Source organism: Nomascus leucogenys, chromosome 15, assembly GCF_006542625.1.
Source record: "Nomascus leucogenys isolate Asia chromosome 15, Asia_NLE_v1, whole genome shotgun sequence".
NCBI classification, from domain to species: domain Eukaryota; kingdom Metazoa; phylum Chordata; class Mammalia; order Primates; family Hylobatidae; genus Nomascus; species Nomascus leucogenys.
In genome coordinates this window covers 17,339,185-17,352,986 of record NC_044395.1, presented here as the reverse complement: position 1 = coordinate 17,352,986, position 13,802 = coordinate 17,339,185, and the positions used below count along the sequence as shown (strand labels likewise).

At 49.1% G+C, this 13,802-nt stretch overlaps 1 protein-coding gene across 1 annotated transcript in view; it reads right to left on the bottom strand.

Moving 5' to 3' along the window:
* Window positions 1–13,802, bottom strand: part of DSCAML1 (DS cell adhesion molecule like 1) — a 390,710-nt gene that overhangs the window by 27,184 nt on the left and 349,724 nt on the right. Inside the window, exons 18-19 of the mRNA XM_030829652.1 lie at window positions 12,819–12,965; window positions 10,106–10,261 (exon numbers count right to left, since the gene is read on the bottom strand). Coding sequence (XP_030685512.1) covers window positions 10,106–10,261; window positions 12,819–12,965 — 303 coding nt within the window. The remainder of the gene's footprint in view (window positions 1–10,105; window positions 10,262–12,818; window positions 12,966–13,802) is intronic.

Genomic DNA, 13,802 nt, shown 5'->3' with positions numbered 1-13,802 from the left:
TTTAATCCATTTTGAATGAATTTTGTATAAGGTATAAGGAAGGGATCCAGTTTCAGCTTTCTACATATGGCTAGCCAGTTTTCCCAGCACCATTTATTAAATAGGGAATCCTTTCCCCATTTCTTGTTTTTGTCAGGTTTGTCAAAGATCAGATAGTTGTAGATATGCAGCATTATTTCTGAGGGCTCTGTTCTGTTCCATTGATCTATATCTCTGTTTTGGTACCAGTACCATGCTGTTTTGGTTACTGTAGCCTTGCAGTACAGTTTGAAGTCAGGTAGTGTGATGCCTCCAGCTTTGTTTTTTTGGCTTAGGATTGACTTGGCGATGTGGGCTCTTTTTTGGTTCCATATGAACTTTAAAGTAGTTTTTTCCAATTCTGTGAAGAAACTCATTGGTAGCTTGATGGGGATGGCATTGAATCTATAAATTACTTTGGGCAGTATGGCCATTTTCACGATATTGATTCTTCCAACCCATGAGAATGGAATGTTCTTCCATTTGTTTGTATCCTCTTTTATTTCATTGAGCAGTGGTTTGTAGTTCTCCTTGAAGAGGTCCTTCACGTCCCTTGTAAGTTGGATTCTTAGGTATTTTATTCTCTTTGAAGCAATTGTGAATGGGAGTTCACTCATGATTTGGCTCTCTGTTTGTCTGTTATTGGTGTATAAGAATGCTTGTGATTTTTGTACATTGATTTTGTATCCTGAGACTTTGCTGAAGTTGCTTATCAGCTTAAGGTGATTTTGGGCTGAGACAATGGGGTTTTCTAGATATACAATCGTGTCATCTGCAAACAGGGACAATTTTACCTCCTCTTTTGCTAATTGAATACCCTTTATTTCCTTCTCCTGCCTAATTGCCCTGGCCAGAACTTCCAACACTATGTTGAATAGGAGTGGTAAGAGAGGGCATCCCTGTCTTGTGCCCATTTTCAAAGGGAATGCTTCCAGTTTTTGCCCATTCAGTATGATATTGGCTGTGGGTTTGTCATAGATAGCTCTTATTATTTTGAGATACGTCCCATCAATACCTAATTTATTGAGAGTTTTTAGCATGAAGCGTTGTTGAATTTTGTCAAAGGCCTTTTCTGCATCTATTTAGATAATCCTGTGGTTTTTGTCTTTGGTTCTGTTTATATGCTGGATTACATTTATTGATTTGCATATGTTGAACCAGCCTTGCATCCCAGGGATGAAGACCACTTGATCATGGTGGAGAAGCTGTTTGATGTGCTGCTGGATTCGGTTTGCCAGTATTTTATTGAGGAATTTTGCATCAATGTTCATCAAGGATATTGGTCTAAAATTCTCTTTTTTGGTTGTGTCTCTGCCCGTCTTTGGTATCAGGATGATGCTGGCCTCATAAAATGAGTTAGGGAGGATTCCCTCTTTTTCTATTGATTGGAATAGTCTCAGAAGGAATGGTACCAGTTCCTCCTTGTACCTCTGGTAGAATTCAGCTGTGAATCCATCAGGTCCTGGACTCTTTTTGGTTGGTAAGCTATTGATTATTGCCACAATTTCAGAGCCTGTTATTGGTCTATTCAGAGATTCAACTTCTTCCTGGTTTAGTCTTGGGAGGGTGTATTTGTCGAGGAATTTATCCATTTCTTCTAGATTTTCTAGTTTATTTGCGTAGAGGTGTTTGTAGTATTCTCTGATGGTAGATTGTATTTCTGTGGGATCGGTGGTGATATCCCCTTTATCATTTTTTGTTGCATCTATTTGATTCTTCTCTCTTTTCTTCTTTATTAGTCTTGCTAGCAGTCTATCAGTTTTGTTGATCTTTTCAAAAAACCAGCTCCTGGATTCATTAATTTTTTGAAGGGTTTTTTGTGTCTCTATTTCCTTCAGTTCTGCTCTGATTTTAGTTATTTCTTGCCTTCTGCTAGCTTTTGAATGTGTTTGCTCTTGCTTTTCTAGTTCTTTTAATTGTGATGTTAGGGTATCAATTTTGGATCTTTCTTGCTTTCTCTTGTGGGCATTTAGTGCTATAAATTTCCCTCTACACACTGCTTTGAATGTGTCCCAGAGATTCTGGTATGTTGTGTCTTTGTTCTCGTTGGTTTCAAAGAACATCTTTATTTCTGCCTTCATTTCATTATGTACCCAGTAGTCATTCAGGAGCAGGTTGTTTGGTTTCCATGTAGTTGAGCAGTTCTGAGTGAGTTTCTTAATCCTGAGTTCTAGTTTGATTGCACTGTGGTCTGAGAGACAGTTTGTTATAATTTCTGTTCTTTTATATTTGCTGAGGAGAGCTTTACTTCCAACTATGTGGTCAATTTTGGAACAGTTGTGGTGTGGTGCTGAAAAAAATGTATATTCTGTTGATTTGGGGTGGAGAGTTCTGTAGATGCCTATTAGGTCCACTTGGTGCAGAGCTGAGTTCAATTCCTGTGTATCCTTGTTAACTTTCTGTCTCGTTGATCTGTCTAATGTTGACAGTGGAGTGTTAAAGGCTCCCATTATTATTGTGTGGGAGTCTAAGTCTCTTTGTAGGTCACTCAGGACTTGCTTTATGAATCTGGATGCTCCTGTATTGGGTGAATATATATTTAGGATAGTTAGCTCTTCTTGTTGAATTGATCCCTTTACCATTATGTAATGGCCTTCTTTGTCTCTTTTAATCTTTGTTGGTTTAAAGTCTGTTTCATCAGAGACTAGGATTGCAACCCCTGCCTTTTTTTGTTTTCCATTTGCTTGGTAGATCTTCCTCCATCCCTTTATTTTGAGCCTATGTGTGTCTCTGCACGTGAGATGGGTTTCCTGAATACAGCACACTGATGGGTCTTGACTCTTTATCCAATTTGCCAGTCTGTGTGTTTTAATTGGAGCATTTAGTCCATTTACATTTAAAGTTAATATTGTTATGTGTGAATTTGATCCTGTCATTCTGATGTTAGCTGGTTATTTTGCTTGTTAGTTGATGCAGTTTCTTCCTAGCCTTGAAGGTCTTTACAATTTGGCATGTTTTTGCAGTGGCTGGTACCGGTTGTTCCTTTCCATGTTTAGTTCTTTCTTCAGGAGCTCTTTTAGGGCAGCCCTGGTGGTGACAAAATCTCTCAGCATTTGCTTGTCTGTAAAGTATTTTATTTCTCCTTCACTTATGAAGCTTAGTTTGGCTGGATATGAAATTCTGGGTTGAAAATTCTTTTCTTTAAGAATGTCGAATATCAGCCCCCACTCTCTTCTGGCTTGTAGAGTTTCTGCCTAGAGATCAGCTGTTAGTCTGATGGGCTTCCCTTTGTGGGTAACCCGACCTTTCTCTCTGGCTGCCCTTAACATTTTTTCCTTCATTTCAACTTTGGTGAATCTGACAATTATGTGTCTTGGAGTTGCTCTTCTCGAGGAGTATCTTTGTGGTGCTCTCTGTATTTCCTGAATCTGAATGTTGGCCTGCCTTGCTAGATTGGGGAAGTTCTCCTGGATAATATCCTTCAGAGTGTTTTGCAGCTTGGTTCCATTCTCCCCGTCACTTTCAGGTACACCAATCAGACATAGATTTGGTCTTTTCACGTAGTCCCATATTTCTTGGAGGCTTTGTTCGTTTCTTTTTATTCTTTTTTCTCTAAACTTCCCTTCTCACTTCATTTCATTCATTTCATCTTCCATCACTGATACCCTTTCTTCCAGTTGATCTCATTGGCTCCTGAGGCTTCTGCATTCTTCACGTAGTTCTCGCGCCTTGGCTTTCAGCTCCATCAGCTCCTTTAAGCTCTTCTCTGCATTGGTTATTCTAGTTATACATTAGTCTAATTTTTTTTCAAAGTTTTTAACTTCTTTGCCATTGGTTTGAATTTCCTCCTGTAGCTCGGAGTAGTTGGATCGTCTGAAGCCTTCTTCTCTCAACTCTTCAAAGTCATTCTCCATCCAGCTTTGTTCCGTTGCTGGTGAGGAACTGCATTCCTTTGGAGGAGGAGAGGTGCTCTGCTTTTTAGAGTTTCCAGTTTTTCTGCTCTGTTTTTTCCCCATCTTTGTAGTTTTATCTACTTTTGGTCTTTGATGATGGTGGTGTACAGATGGGTTTTTGGTGTGGATGTCCTTTCTGTTTGTTAGTTTTCCTTCTACCAGACAGGACCCTCAGCTGCAGGTCTGTTGGAGTTTGCTAGAGGTCCACTCCAGACCTTGTTTGCCTGGGTATCAGCAGTGGAGGCTGCAGAACAGCAGATTTCCGTGAATCGCGAATGCTGCTGCCTGATCGTTCCTCTGGAGGTTTTGTCTCAGAGGAGTACCCGGCCGTGTGGGGTGTCAGTCTGCCCCTACTGGGGGCTGCCTCCCAGTTAGGCTTCTTGGGGGTCAGGGACCCACTTGAGGCAGTCTGCCCATTCTCAGATCTCCAGGGGCATGCTGGGAGGACCACTACTCTCTTCAAAGCTGTCACACAGGGACATTTAAGTCTGCAGAGGTTACTGCTGTCTTTTTGTTTGTCTGTGCCCTGCCCCCAGAGGTGGAGCCTACAGAGGCAGGCAGGCCTCCTTGAGCTGTAGTGGGCTCCACCCAGTTCTAGCTTCCTGGCTGCTTTGTTTACCTAAGCAAGCCTGGGCAATGGTGGGCGCCCCTCCCCCAGCCTCACTGCCACCTTGCAGTTTGATCTCAGACTGCTGTGCTAGCAATGAGGGAGACTCTGTGGGCACAGGACCCTCTGAGCCAGCTGTGCCACTTTTTAAGCCAGTTGGAAAAGCGCAGTATTAGGGTGGGAGTGACCTGATTTTCCAGGTGCCATCTGTCTTTGACTAGGAAAGGGAACTCCCTGACCCCTTGCGCTTCCCGAGTGAGGCAATGCCTCGCCCTGCTTCGGGGGGCGCACGGTGCGCTGCACCCACTGTCCTGTGCCCACTGTCTGGCACTCCGTAGTGAGATGAACCCGGTACCTCAGATGGAAATGCAGAAATCACCTGTCTTCTGCGTCGCTCATGCTGGGAGCTGTAGACCGGAGCTGTTCCTATTCGGCCATCTTGGCTCCACCCCTCTGGTTGCTTTTAAGATCTCTCTCTCTCTCTTTTCTTTATCAGCTTTAATATGATATGCTTAGGTTTGGATTTCTTTCTTTCTTTCTTTCTTTCTTTTTTTTTTTTTTTTTTTGAGGTAGAGTCTCGCTCTGTCACCTAGGCTAGAGTGCAGTGGTGCCATCTTGGCTCACTGCAACCTCCACCTCCTGGGTTCAAGCAATTCTCTGCCTCAGCCTCCCAAGTAGCTGGGATTACAGGCACCTGCCACCACACCCAGCTAATTTTTTGTGTTTTTAGTAGAGATGGGGTTTCACCATGTTGGCCAGGCTGGTCTTGAACTCCTAACCTCATGATCCACCCACCTCAGCCTCCCAAAGTGCGGATTTCTTTAATGTGTGACAATAGAGTTTGTAGAGCTTCTTGAATTTGTGTCTTGATATCTTTCATTAGTTTTGAAACATTTTCAGACATTTTATCTTCCGCTCCATTCTCTGTCTCTTATTCTTTGGGATTTCTTCTCATTGCATCCTCTATGTCCTTGATACTTGGAATGTGGTCTGTGGATCATTACCAGCATCACCTGAGAGCACGTTAGAAATGCAAAATCTGAGGTTCCACCTGAGATCTGCCAAATCAGGATCTGAATTTTAACATCATCCCCAAGTAATCTGTATACACACTGAAGTTTAATGTTTCTTACCTGCTCTTTTAATTTTTCATCTGTTTGTCTTTCTGTGCTATATCTGGATATTTTCTTCTGCCTGTATTCCAGTTCACAAGTTATATCTTCAACTGTGTTTAACATGTTATTAAACCCATCAACTGAGTTCTGAATTTCAAGTATTAGGGTTTTTTTCCCCTAGATTTTCCATTTGATAGTTTCCAATTCTCTGAAGTTTTCAATCTGATCAAGCATAATTATCTTACAGTCCATGTTTGATAAAACCCAAGTCTGAAACCTTTGCGGTTCTGTTGCTCTTATCTGTCTTTTTTTCCTGCTGGCTTTTCTTCATGTTGTCCCATTATTTTTTATTGTATGCCAGACACAGCATTTGCAAAATAGTTTGTAGAAATAATTTGTGGCATCTGCTGATGTTATCTTCCTAAAGAGAGGATTCACATTTGCTTTTGATAGGCACCTGCAATCTGGGCACGAGTAATCTGGGGTAACTTAAATTCAATTTCCAGTATTGGGGTGATTTGAAGGTGAACTGTCTGCTTTTGGTCCACTTTTACCCTTAGAGTGCCGTCCTTCATGGTCTCAACTGAAAGTGAGGGGGATTCACCAGACAGACCCCCACATTCTGGCAGGCCCTGACCTCCAGCTCATGTCTTTCTAGTGCTGTTCAGCTTCTCGGCCCCTCCTCCAGATTCAGCAAATGTCCCTTAGGGAAGGAGCTGTTCCAAATGTCAGGCTCACCTCCGGGGCCTCTATTTTTCCCTGGATCCCAGCCTAATGATTCTTCACTCTCCTGCTAGCTTTATGATGCCTTCAACAGGTGTTCTAAAAAGTAGTTTGTCCATGTTTCCTAGCTGTTCTCAGCAAGAAGAGTGAGTTTAAGTTACCCAATCCACCCTTGCTGGAGGTAGAACTCCTCTGATATGTTTCTCTAAACTTGTCACTGCCGTTCATCCTCAGTGCTGCTGCCCTAGTACATAACTTCCTCATCTCTGCCTCGACAGGTTCTAACCGGTCTCTCTGACACTAGTCCTCATTACCCACTCTTTGCCTGCCATCAACAAGAATTACCTTCCTAAAACATGGGTCTAGTCATGCCTCTTCCTCAGTTAAAGGTCTTTAAAGTGGTCTAAAATCCAAGTCAACTTTGCATGTGGAGGTCATATTGCTAGGTTTGGTATTCACAGGGGGAGGTTGAGGAGTGAGCACTGGAGCTCATGAATTGGGTCCAGCCAAGCCAGCCTGAAACCACGCTTAGACTGAGATCTGGACTCAGTAAATAAACCTGAATTTATGTTTGCATTTTGTTCTTTTAAATTTATTTTTCTTTTTTCTAAATTTCCTGGTATTGTTTTTCCTTTAGAAAAATGCAGAATCCTGAGGGTGGGATCACAGTGTCTTCAGATGAGGATATTTGCAAAAGCTCCCACACCAGGGCTGGAATTGGACCACAGATCTGTCTGCTTTCCATGCCAACTGAGTAGTAACTGTAATAACCTCCACCTATGAATGGGAGATCCTGGTGGAGCTGGGGTGGCTGTGGAGGACAGGCAGAGTGGGCTGCTACCCTCTGCCATTCCCTCCTAGTCCTTGCAATTAGAACCTAACTTTTGCTTAGGTACCTGTGTTCCTCCACACTTCAGAGACAGCTGTCTCTACTGCCTACACTAGAGGGTATGTCGTGCTTGGGGTAAATCGGCCATGATAATTCCATTTCCCGTTTGGTGACTGTCTTAACAAGAGGCATATGGCCCCACTCTGACCAATGGAAAATGAGGATAAGTCCGTTGAGGGGGTTTCTGGGAAAGTTACTTTGACTCCCAAGAGAGGCATGCCCACAGGAAGAGACTCCCTCTTCTCACTCTGAACTCTGTCTTGTCTGGTGTGATGCCTAGGGCTGCAGCCATCTTGAAATCATAGCAGGGGCAGCTGATATTCAGAGGATGGCAGAGCAGAAGGCTGGGAACCACTGACTTAACCAACCCTGGAGCTGTCCTACTCAGGACTTCTTGCTGTGTGTGATAATAAATGTGCTTATTGCTGAAATCTGTTTTTGCTGACTTTCACAACAAAAATCTTCCTAACAGACGCAAGTAGTTTGATGGAAAGGATAAAGTATATGGAGACAAGAAAGCCTGGATTTGTCCCCTGTTAGTTGAGCGGCATTTGGAAAGTAGCTTTCACTCTGGAGGCCTCAGTTTTCTCCCCCGTAACATGGAAATAATGCCTCCCTCACAGGGCTCTTGGGCAGGGTTAAGTCATGTTATGACTGTGGTTCTGGATGAGACTTCATCTGACACTGGGTTCTCTGTGGCCTGGGCTTCCCCTTGGAGGCCCTGATGCCCCTACCTGAAGCAGTCCTTTCTTTTTTTTTTTTCCTTTTTGAGATGGTGTCTTGCTCTGTCACCCAGGCTGGAGTGTAGTGGTATGATGTTGGTTCACTGTAAGTTCTGCCTCCCAGGTTCAAGCGATTCTCGTGTTTCAGCCTCCTGAGTAGCTGGGATTACAGGTGCCCACCACCACACCCGGCTAATTTTTGTATTTTTATTAAAGACGGGGTTTCCCCATGTTGTCCAGGCTGGTCTCGCACTCCTGACCTCAAGTGATCCACCCACCTCGGCATCCCAAAGTGCTGGGATTACAGATGTGAGCCACTGCATCCGGCCTGAAGCAATCATTTCATTGCCAGCACCTTGGTAGCCATAAAGCAACTGCTATTTGCTAGTACTTGACATTTTAGATGTGGTGCTAGTACTCGATGAGGTACCACTCTCCCCATATTATCATGAGGAAACTGGGGTTCAGGAAGGCTAAGTGACTTCCCCATGAATGCCAGGCTGGGGGCATGCACTTTCACTGTATTTACCAGTGCCTTTTCCATGCGGCGGCGCCACCTCCTGAAGGTGAGGGGCAGTGCTTCTTTGGGCCCGGGCTCCTGCTGTGTATAACCATGTGTGGCTCTGGGACGGAGGGCTGAAGGCTCCTTGCAGGGAAGGGTGATGCTCCTAGACCTCTGGGTTCCTCACAGGGCCTTGCCTTGATCAGTTAAACAGGTGGAGGTGCTTATAGCTCAGGCCTTGCATCAGAATAGGAGGCAAGAAGAAGGCTGGGGGCCCCAGGGGCTCATTTCTGGAGGCCAAAAGGTGCCTGAGTGTGGCCCTGAGGCCTCAGTTAGGACCAAGCTTTAGATGCCATCTCAGCTTAGTCTCCACACTGGAGCAGGTGGCTCTGCCCAGAGCTGTCCCAGGAGGCCTTGATGGGAGGATTAATGACAGGAAAAGTAGGGCAGGCAGGTTGGTAAATATTGAATTGCTCAGAGCTTAAGGGGAGAGGGGGCCTGCTGGAGGTGGAGAGGGAGGGAGAGCTGGGAGATTAAGCTGAGCTGGGAGATGGTCCAGTCCCCGGGCACTGGGCGACAATGGCAGCTTCTACCCCACCACTCCCAGCCGAGTCGCTCCTTTTCAACACGTCAAACCCTTCCAGTGCCTTCAGCAAAATTGTTTGGGTAGGGTCTAGACTCTGGGTCTCCGTATCCCTTGAAAAAACTAAGGGTGAGTGGAGAGGAAGCCATCATGCCAAGGATGTCTCCCGCTTCTGTGCCTGCTGTGTGCCAGTCACTTGTCACACCTCTTCTAGTAATGGGGCACCCGGCCCAGAGCTCTCACCTATGAAACAACTAAATGATGGAGCTGGGACTGAGAGGGGAAGAAAGTGGTGGGGCTGGAGGCAGAAGCCCAGAGCTGTGTGCCGTTCATGCACCGTGCCTCCTGGACATGGCATTCCATAGGAATGGCGGCCCCTGGGGTAGTGCAGCTCTGGGCCTGGGTAGAAGCCTGGTCCTTCTCCTGGCCTGTTCCCTCCTGGGCTGACTTCATCCCAGCCTTTCCTTTTCCCCTGCCCTAACCGTGTCACTCTGTCCTTGAGTTTGGCCCCCTGTCTCTGGCTTTCCTCCAGTTCTGCCCCATGAGGAAGGGCTTTGAGATCACCCAGCTCCAAATGGAGGCACACCTCCATCCCTGCCTTGACAGTCCAGGGCCGGGACCATGCTGTGGCCTCTGTGGGGTGACCACGAAGTCCCTAATCTGTGATGTACTGAGCGATGCTTCTGCTTCCTCTAGCCCCAACATCTATATCCAGAGGGAAGCAGGCTGAATCTTGCAGGGGAGCAGATGCCACAGAAAGAATGCCCATGGTGTGGGAGGAGAGGGGTTTTCCAGCCTCTGACTCAATGCTGCAGAGAGCAGGTGTGTATATGGGGGGTGCGCGGGGTGGGGGTGCAGGGAGGTTCACAGTTGCTTATCTGCTCATGCATGAATCCTAGAGCATTTCCCTCAAGAATCCTCAAGGCTACTCTCCAACGCTTTGAAGGCCAGGAGAAAGGACAGTACACTGCTCTCACCCTGCCTCCTGGGGTGGGGCTGGGGTTAGCAGTGGGTGGCAGGGCCAGCCTGTCCCAAGGAGAGGCCTGGACTCACCGTCCTCCTTGGTCTGGATGTAGAGCACGCTGCTGCGCACGCCGTCCCCAGCCTGGGTGTAGGCCAGCACCTGGACGCTGTAGTTGGTGAACTTCTCCATGCCCCGCAGCTCCACCCGCTCCCGCGTGGTGGTGATGTTCTGCATCTCGCCCCACTCTGCCAGAGACCAACAAACTCTGAGGGCCCAGCTCCGTCAGGCTGTGGCCCCTGCTGCTACCCCTGCTGCCTGGGCTCTGCCCACACCTACTGCACAGGCTCAGCCCTTGACTCTATGGTGTCGAGGACTAGACGGTCTTTCACCTCAAGGTACCCAGGAGCAGATGCGGGCCACCGCCCCCAGGCCACGTCTCTCTAAGGGGCCAGTGAGGGCGAGCCACAGATGCTGGCCTGGGCCCGGCCTCAGTTGACCTTGCACCAACTTCACCTTGGCATGCTCTTTAAAACACCTCTCTCTCTCCATCTCTCCAGGCAACCTTTCTCCCTCCTGCTACCCAACTCCCTTCCCATGGGAGAGCCTGGAGTGGCTCGGACCTGGATGGAGGAGGTCCCATGCAGGAGGCACAGCTCAGCAGCCATTCTTCCTGCTGGCCAGCCTGCCTTGGGCCGCCAGACCTCCCTGGGCAGTTATCAACCTGGGGATGACGTGTGACAGGCTGAGGGTGCCTCCCCTGCCTCTGACCACTCCTGGGCCAGTGTCCTGGACTCCCAGTTGGGGTAAGGGGTTGAGTGACTCGTCTGCCTTCTCCCCACCATTGGAGACACCCACCCATTCCCTGCACAGAAAGCCTGGGTGAGTCTGGTGGAGCCGATAGCCTCAGCCAGGAAGGGCTGGGACACTCCTGAGGCTCAGGGAGGACCCAACGTCCTGGCCTTGCAAGGACCTTCTCATAGACTCTAAAGAGGAGCTTAGGGAGAAGGTCCCATGGGGGCCAGAGTTGTAAGAGGAGGAAAAGGGACAGACTCTGGAGCCTCCCACTAGGACTGCTGGGCTTTCAGAAAGACAGGTACAGCAATGGGCTGAGGACCAGCCTCGTAGACATGAGTTCCTGGAGACCCCCCTACTAGCACCTCGCGGATGGTCCAGGGCAGGCAAAAGGCCAAGGCAGAGGGCCCGGCCAGGGAAAGCAGCAGCTGCCGGGATCCAGAGGGCGAGAAGGCTGTGCCCAGTGTGAGAAGACTCCAGGTCAGTGCAGGAGGACCCTCAGAGGCCAGAGCAGCAGGGTCTTCCTCTCCTGGAGTCAGAAACCAGGCTGGCCTGTCCAGGACTGGAGCCAGAGAAAGGGCAGGAAGAGGGCAGCGTGGTCAAGAGTCCAGCTTGTCTTTGGGGATTACTGAGGCCAATACATTCCTTAGGGGCTAAGCTGGAGAAGCTCACAGGCTTGGAAAAGAGGAAGCGAGTTCTGGAAAACAGGGAACCACCCTTTACTTGGTTCCACACAAATATGAATGTAGTGAGGTCACATTGTGAGCAGCGTGGCCTGACACTGCACAGCAAAAGAATTGGGGAGACCTTCAGAGAGTTCAACCTGAGCTAGAGCCCTCTGCTTTTTGTGGGAGTGAGTGGAAGTGGTGGTGGGGGAAAGACACTTCCTACTGGCAGTGTGTCTGGGCAGAGCAGAATCTGGATGGGAGAGGGGACCGTAGTAGCGCTGCACAAATGACTGTGAGCTGGATTCCAAGGTCCTCTAGGGAAGAAGAGAGGGCCCAGGGGGCTGGGAGGCAGAAAGTGCAGGAGCTGGGTGGGGGACAAACTCATTTGAGTCCTTTGTGGTCTATTGAGATGACTAAGGCCTTCAGTGGAGCATTCCCATAGTTTGGGATGCCTGTCCTCTGACCTGTGTGAGCTACAAGCCTCCAGGTCACGTGAAGGTCTGTGTACACCAGTGGGAAGGAGCTTGGTGTGCCTGCGGGAAGCTACTCAAACCTGTTTGCACGTTCCAGGGTGAGGAAGACATTCAAAAGTTTGGGCCATCTTACTGGTTTCTCTCCATTTGCCATTCATACCCCCCGCCCCCACCCCCGCTCCACTGTGCACACCTCTCTGCCCTTCTCTGGATCCCGGACGGCTTGTCTGCACAGAAAACACGCCTTGCTGGGTGCCTGGCTCCAGCTGGGTTTGGCTGAGGGAGGCTGTCCCTGGGTTCTGGTAGCCCTGCTTCCTCCCTTTCCCCCTTGGCCTTAGGTGCTGATGGCTTCCTGCTAATGCTGGTCCCAGATGCCCACCTCCCTCCTCAGTCCCTTCATTAAACTCTTTGATCGCCCCATTTGAGTGTACCGACTATTCCCCACCGGTCCCTGACTCACATAGCCATAAAGACCTAATATCAACACGTGAAACTAACAAAGCCAATCTGCCCCTATCATGCCCCCAACACTTCCCCAAACACACACTGTTGTCCAGGAGTAGCTGGGTGTTTCCTTCCCACCCCTCACCAGAGATGGCACCCTGTGTACCACCCCCCCCACCTTGCTCCTGGCTCTGACCCCAGTTGAACACGGAGGTGTTCAAGTGAATCCCGAGCCCCTTCCTCACTATCCCCTGGCCCCTATAGCCATTATCGCCCCTTGTGGTCTCCCCGTGTGGAGAAGAGGGGGCTGCACTTCCTCTTGCCATGCCGTGGGAGGATGCTCAGCTCTAACTATGCCTGGAAGCAGACCCCACTAACCCTGCGCCTCTCCCCTGAGTCCCAGCCATCAGTCCCAGCAGACTCACCCCCATCAACGTAGAGGGACCAGAAGATGACCCGATAGCCTTTGAGGACGCCATTGAGGGTGCTGCGCGGGGGCTCCGACCAGGAGATGACAGCCACGTCAGAAGTGATGGACAGGGCCCGGACGTTCTCAGGGGGCTGGCTGGGCACTGTAGGGGGTAGGGGGAGAACCAAGGGTCCAGTCAGTCGTGGATGTGAGTGACAGCACAGCAGTTGTGTCCCAGGCTGGGTCCCACGGTCCAACCAGAGGAGCGTCCAGTTAGACAAGTGGGGGGACCTCCTGACTCGAGGGTCCTGATTGTTGGGGCAGGGAGGCCGGGAAGTGAACCGAGTTTCCTTTCCTGGAGATTGGGGCAGACAGAAATCTTTACAGACTTGGTTCCTTGCTCCCCGGGTAGCACATTCCTGGTTGTGGTTAAATCCTGGGGAAGAAGGTGATGAACTCTGGGCACGAGCCCCTGGGAATTCCCCAGTGGGCCTCAGCCCAGGCAAATCCTGCTGTGATGAACGTGACAGACCTGGAAGGCCACCAAGCCAGCCCTGGAGGTGTCTGCAATGCATCACCTCATCTGATGGCTGCCAGCCCCTCTGTGTCGTCTAACCGGGGGGGTCTGGGCCAAGGCCTGGTTCTAGGGACTCCTGTGTCCTTGTTCCGAGCTGAAGGGAAGGCAAAGAAGGGAAAAGGACTTTAGCTAACCCTGGTGCAGGAGAGGAGCTTCCACCTGGACCTTGGGACCTCTGGGACCATTAAACTTTCGCTGGTGCCCTTGTACTCGAACATACCAAAAGGCCTGGGGTGGTGGGAAAACACTCTGAGACCAGCTTAGGTGCTTCTCCCACCAGTCACACTCTCCCTCTGAGAGCCACCTTTGAGTTTAAGCTGAGGTTCACCCTGGGCGCGGTGCAGCCTGCCCCTCCTGAGATGACAGGCCTCCGAAACCCCACGCCCCACGATCCACCTCAGCTCGGGGGAACTCTGGTGGCAC